The sequence below is a fragment of the Myotis nattereri genome (assembly GCF_964212035.1).
Source record: "Myotis nattereri genome assembly, chromosome: 3".
NCBI classification, from domain to species: domain Eukaryota; kingdom Metazoa; phylum Chordata; class Mammalia; order Chiroptera; family Vespertilionidae; genus Myotis; species Myotis nattereri.
Window position 1 is genome coordinate 87,516,968 of NC_138077.1, and position 6,000 is coordinate 87,522,967.

A 6,000-nucleotide genomic window follows, 5' to 3' on the forward strand; every position below is an offset into this window, starting at 1 on the left:
TGGAGGGGGGAGCTTCACCCTCACTCTCCTTGTTGGGCTGGCGGAGTGAGCACCGGACACAGCCCTGACTCGAGGACGAGGAGGCCAGGAGACGCAGGGAGGCCCAGTACCCGGGTGACAAGTCCGAGCGGCCGACGGGCGCCTCACCTGACAGAAGCGTCGGCAGTAATCCCGACTGCTGATCCCGACGACGCCGCCACCGCAGCTGCTGCCGCCAGTGCCGTCGTTGCCGTCGCCCGCAACTCCAAGCCCCGCAGGGCCTGGCGGGGACTCCACAATGGCCACGAGCTCTTCTCCGAGGCGTTCGGCCTCTTGATCGCTCTCTTCCTCCGCCATGAGGCTCTCGCCGCCCAGCGCGTACCAGCCCCTGCGCCGCCGCCGCCGCCGCCGCCGCCGCCGCTGTAGCAGCCTCGGCTAACCTCCTCCTCCTCTAGTTCCCTCCCCCTTCTCTCCGCCCCTGGTGGACGGGGGCCTCTCGTCTGGCTCTACTTCCGGCTCCGCCCACCCACGCCCCTAGTTTTCAATGGAGAAATCTAGCCGCCAATCATGCACATGCCCGCCTTCCTACTGCCATTGGTCAAGGCATCCGTCTGTTTGATAGCTCCGCTGTCAATTGGCCATCGCTGCTCGGCGGTTGCTGGGGCCCGCCTACGAGCTTTGCCATAGGCGGTGCGGGAGGACGGGGCGCGGTGGGGGACACGGCGGCCGCCGCGGGGCTCGACCGGGCAACGGCGGCGGCGGCGGCAACGACGACAAGTCCTTCTCTTCCCTCAGCCTCTTGCTCCTTTCTCTCTTCCTCCTCCTTTCCTTTCTGGCCGGCTCTCGTCCACGTCCCCTAGAGGCCGCCCGGATCCTACGGTAACGAAAAGCTAGGGAGGCCGAGGGTGGGCCCGGCCGTTGGTGCAGGCTCTGGGCCCGGGGCCTTCCTGCCCGAACGGGAGCCGGGGGCGGAGCCGGGGCGTCGTAGTCGGCGGATGGAAGGGGGAGGAGACGGGAAGCCTGACAGCGGCCGCCCCGTCAGGCGCCTACCGCCTCCTCCCCTGAGACTGCCGCCAACTAGGCTGTCTAGTGGCGGGGCCCACGGCCGGCGGCTGGGACGCGGCCCTGCCCAGCTAGCGGGGCTGGGGCGGCGGGGCCCGGCGTGCCGGGGCTGGCGCGGGAGGAGGGCGTCTAGACGGCGAGAACGCCCCGCGCCCCGCCTTCCCCTCGCTCTCGGGACGGAACCCTGGGGCCCGGGGCGCGCGGCCAGGTGCCGAGGCGGGGCGGGCCGCCGGGAAGGGAGCGGGTTGCGGAGTGTTGGGGTCCGCGTTGGGGTCGGGACTTGCGGTGTCGAGTTCCCTAAAGAGAGAGGTTTTAAAGACACCTGCGTGGTGGCGGTTGTTGGTGTCCCTGTTCACGTTTTCGCCCGCCCTTCTTTTTCTCCCTACCCCCATTTTTTCTTCCCATTTGTTTTGCGTTTTGCAGTAAAGGCATGACTTCCCCGCATCTCAGGGAAAACGGGGTGCAAGCCCAGGAACTCTTTGCCCACCACCACTTGTTGAAACACGGGTTTTGAAAGCGTCTCCGGTTGGAACCAACGGAAAGTGCCGGGATTTCATGCATCTCTGGTCTTGCGCGGGGACCCTTTACTAGGAAGTATCCAGACGGAAAAAACTGGAAACTCATCAGGTAAACATTTAAACTTGAAAACGGATGACTTCTGTGTTGCTCTAGTAAGTGATTTGCTGCTTCTGTTTTGTTAGCTAATTCCTGCTCTTAACTTCGTCCGCGCTTAAAATATCTTTACCTTCTCTTGAAAACACTTTTGTTCTTCAGGTCTGTAAACTCAAGCATCCTCTGCTGGGTAGGTGTTTGCTTTTGCAGGAACACAAACAGACTTTTGAAAGTTACAAGACACTGGATGTGTAGGCCTTTCACATTATCACAAGTAATTGGGCATTTTATGCCTCAGAGAATAACGAACATTTTTTTAAAGTTTGAAATTAAACTATTAAGACAGAAGATTTTTCACATTGAAAGATTTAGGCATTGCTGGGCACAAATATTTAATGTTGTTTTATAACTAGTTTAGAGCCATTAATAATTGGGACTGATTTGCTATAGGTGTATAAAATATAAATCATTAACTTAAGGTACACACATGTAATGGTAATTAACTGTTTATTGGGCAGGAATCATATATGCCTTATCTGCCATTGAACACCTGTAGCCAACACAATATTTGGCACATGAAAGCTATCCATTAAACACATTTTTAACACGTTAAGCCCCTGTCAGTCCCCGGTGACTGACACTATACTTTCCCTCCCAAAGACAAAACAGGCTGGGCGCTCAACGTGTTAATAGAATATTTGAATTAATCCTATTAAAACCTAAGTTTTATCATGCTTTTCAGAATTTATGTAAAACATTAAGTCCTTCTCTGAGTTTATGTCCATAGACAATTTAAAGTTATTTTGAGATAGCTTTCAATATTACTCAGCTACAAGTTCTCTAACGTGGATTAACACCATTGTTTCTGATTACACTTATAAAGAAAACATGGTACCTATCATATTTCTATAGAACAGAATTCTATTTTCAATTCTATCAAATTCATTTGAATTTCTTATATCTAGGTTAATGTAAGAGCTTAACCCAAAGGCACATGCCTCAGGAAACAGATGGTCTCCACCAACAATATTTGTTCAATATCTCAAGTTTTCAGTGCCACTGGTTTTGGCAGTGATCATAAATGTTTGCAATTAGGATAAATTTTGAAATGATTAAGCTGCTTCTGAGATTAATATATGAAAAAATAGTAAAGATAATCATTTATTTATTCCATCAACAAATTGTGATTGAACACCTATCATATACTAGGCACTATGTTAATGAGTTTTTGGTTTTGTTCTAGCTGACTAGTTAAATGGAATAAATTAATAGATGTGAATATTCGTCTTTAATGGAAAAAAGTGTTAGAAAAAACACTGCATATATCTTGATCATCACCTTTTGGAAAACTTAATAGAGGTGTATATATGCATTAATTCTTTGAATTCTATTTTTGCTTTAAAATATAATGGTATTGTTTCTGATGTTACTTGTGTTGGTCTGCTTTCTTGGCTTATACTTTTTTTCTCTGAGCAGTTGTGGAAATTATATTTACCTTCATATACAATTATGCCAGTTTATTTATCCCCCTGTTTGAACAAACTTTGTTAACAATTCCCTATGATTGTGTTCCTAAAATCAGTTGCCCCAGAACCGTGAAAAAAAAGAAGCTCTTTTAAACTTGAATACATATCTAAATTGAATGAAATTAATATAATACCCTAAATACTGACCTGTGATTAGGTTTTTCTAAAAGATAGTGACATCTGAAATAGGTGTAATTCTTTTTTCATAGTTTAAATTTATTTGAATTTCATCAAATTCAAGGAATGGATGTAGTTGTTACTAGTAATGGGTACACGATCTATTAATTTAAATTAAGTTTTCTGAAATCTATAATCTTAAAAATGTTTATACTTTTCTTGTTAACTGCTTCCCAAATGAACTGTTGTTATAACACGTTTTTTCTTGTCTTGAAAGAACCTTATTCAAAGTCAAAATGGAAAGATTTGTAGTGACAGCACCACCTGCTCGAAACCGTTCTAAGACTGCTTTGTATGTGACTCCCCTGGATCGAGTCACTGAGTTTGGAGGTGAGCTGCATGAAGATGGAGGAAAACTCTTCTGCACTTCTTGCAATGTGGTTCTGAATCATGTTCGCAAGTCTGCCATTAGTGACCACCTCAAGTCAAAGACTCATACCAAGAGGAAGGCAGAATTTGAAGAGCAGAATGTGAGAAAGAAGCAAAGGCCCCTAACTGCATCCCTTCAGTGCAACAGTACTGCACAAACAGAGAAAGTCAGTGTTATCCAGGACTTTGTGAAAATGTGCCTGGAAGCCAACATCCCACTTGAGAAGGCTGATCACCCAGCCGTCCGTGCTTTCCTGTCTCGCCATGTGAAGAATGGAGGCTCCATACCTAAGTCAGACCAGCTGAGGAGAGCATATCTGCCTGATGGATATGAGAATGAGAATCAGCTCCTCAACTCACAAGATTGTTGACCAGGAGGTTACCATCATTGTGATCGAGATTAAATAATGTGGAGTGTTAAAGTTATGTATTGATTATATGGTTCATTTTTATATTTATTTCGTTTAAAAATCATGTGATGCAGAATAGTTTTTCAGTGTGTATATAGTTGCAAGCAAAAACAAAAATTCACCATAAAACTTACTGTTAATTTTAGTCACCAATGGTATAAAACAAAACGTAAGGTTTAAAGTGTGCTAGAATACCTTAAACCTGCTGGTTATCTTTAAAGTTGAAGGTTTTTCTCCTGAAATATTTGTGCATGGAAGAACTGCCCTGCTTTTTTACCCTATTGCCATGTATGATTATTCCTTGTGAGAGTACTTAATTACTTGGATTGAAGACTAGCCTAGGAAATTGAAGCTGCTGCCAGGCAACACCACTCACAGTAACTTAAAGGAATTCTTTCTGATTAGAGGATCCTCTTCAAAATGGAAGCAATGTTGGTAAACTGTTCTTGTATATTCAGATCCCTAGCAGAAAATGACTGTTTATTTCAAACTATGCTTTACTTTGTATATGATGTAGTTACTTAGCTATCCTTCAGTTCCTCACTGTATTTTCCCCCCTTTTTAAAGGCTTATTGTTATATTTAATAACAACTTCAAGTGACCAAAAGACTAAAATCTCTTAATGTCAGTGCCAAAAGCCATAGGGAATTTTGCAGTGACACAATTTTAGTCTCTTAACATAAACACAACATTTTTGAACCATAGCTTTCATTTCAAGCATCATCTTGAGTTTGTAAGCTTTTTTTTTGTAATGTCTTGATGTTAAAAGACACCAGGATTATCATTTTAATTTAAACAGGTAGACACTTTATTGAGTTTTCTGTCCTTACAGAAAACTAGTAATTTTTTGCTGACAGATCAGAAAATAAGGAAATTAATTACTTTCTATATATTAATTTTTCCATATGGTTTCATAAGAGTTTAGTTGGGATAAGTAGACTAGAAACAAGTTTGCTTTCACTTTTATGTGCTTTGCCTCTGGTGATACAAGGCTTTTAAATGGATGGTAAACATTGTCTAACAGTACAAGATTTTTGTAGTGGAGATCTGGCAGTATCCTGTATAACTCTTTGGGTGAGGAAATAATTAGTTCTGTTAGAGGTCAACCATGTTCAGGAAATGATCTCTATCTGAACCTCACTATCTTTTAAGGTTATCAGAGACCCAAATTATATTTTTTAAAAACTAAACAGTGAAAACTTGGAGTATAGCTTTAAAAAACTCTTAAATTCTTTGAACACATTCAAGTTAAAATACTTATATATTTCTATTACAAGCACTGACAAATGATGCCCTATGTTAACAGCAGGTATTATATTTAAGGTTATTTTACCACAAATCTTTATTTAAAAAAGAAAAGCCAAAGTAAGTAAGTAACAAGGTTTAGATTTTATATTTTTCAGAAACAGCTTTCCATTTCTAAATTTACAGACTTAAGTTCCTAGTTCAGGTTGTCAAAGTGTCCGTCTGATATTAGATTTTATGTGGATTTTTTTAAATAAGCCTGCCACCAAAAATAAGAAAAAAAAGGTCCCCTGTCAAAATTTGAATACTAATTTTCCTCATGTCCAGTTATATTAAAGTAGCACAATAAATTCCTAGAGTAGTGCTCTCATTGATAAAGCACATACATCAGAAGACCAGCCGCAAAACATAACCAAAATGTACTTTTTTTTTTACTTCCTCTAGTAAAGAATTTGCAGGCAACCATGTTTAATTTGAATTATCTATGATGGTAAAAAGTCTTAAGAAGCTAGGAAAGTAATTGAGTTTTATAGCGCTATTTTCAGAATACAAAAATAAGGTTAGATATGCAATCATTCTAATTTTTCAAAATTCCATGTGATTTAGACTGCTCCCTATTG

At 42.5% G+C, this 6,000-nt stretch overlaps 2 protein-coding genes across 3 annotated transcripts in view; one reads left to right on the forward strand and one right to left on the reverse strand.

Moving 5' to 3' along the window:
• Nucleotides 1–453, reverse strand: part of ZNF654 (zinc finger protein 654) — a 128,933-nt gene extending 128,480 nt beyond the window's left edge. For both annotated transcript variants that reach the window (XM_081087080.1, XM_081087079.1), the window contains exon 1: nucleotides 148–453. In XM_081087080.1, the coding sequence (XP_080943206.1) occupies nucleotides 148–336 (189 nt within the window). In that variant the 5' untranslated portion in view covers nucleotides 337–453. The remainder of the gene's footprint in view (nucleotides 1–147) is intronic.
• A 3,126-nt stretch (nucleotides 454–3,579) lies between these two features.
• CGGBP1 (CGG triplet repeat binding protein 1) lies at nucleotides 3,580–5,788 on the forward strand. The gene has a single exon (XM_081085951.1). It carries the CDS (start codon nucleotides 3,593–3,595, stop codon nucleotides 4,094–4,096), a length of 504 nt encoding a protein of 167 aa, XP_080942077.1. The 5' UTR covers nucleotides 3,580–3,592; the 3' UTR covers nucleotides 4,097–5,788.
• Nucleotides 5,789–6,000: the final 212 nt, after the last annotated feature.

Bases quoted from the DNA above. Each gene is read 5' to 3' on its own strand.
- CGGBP1 (XM_081085951.1), top strand. From the start codon at position 3,593: ATGGAAAGATTTGTAGTGACAGCACCACCTGCTCGAAACCGTTCTAAG.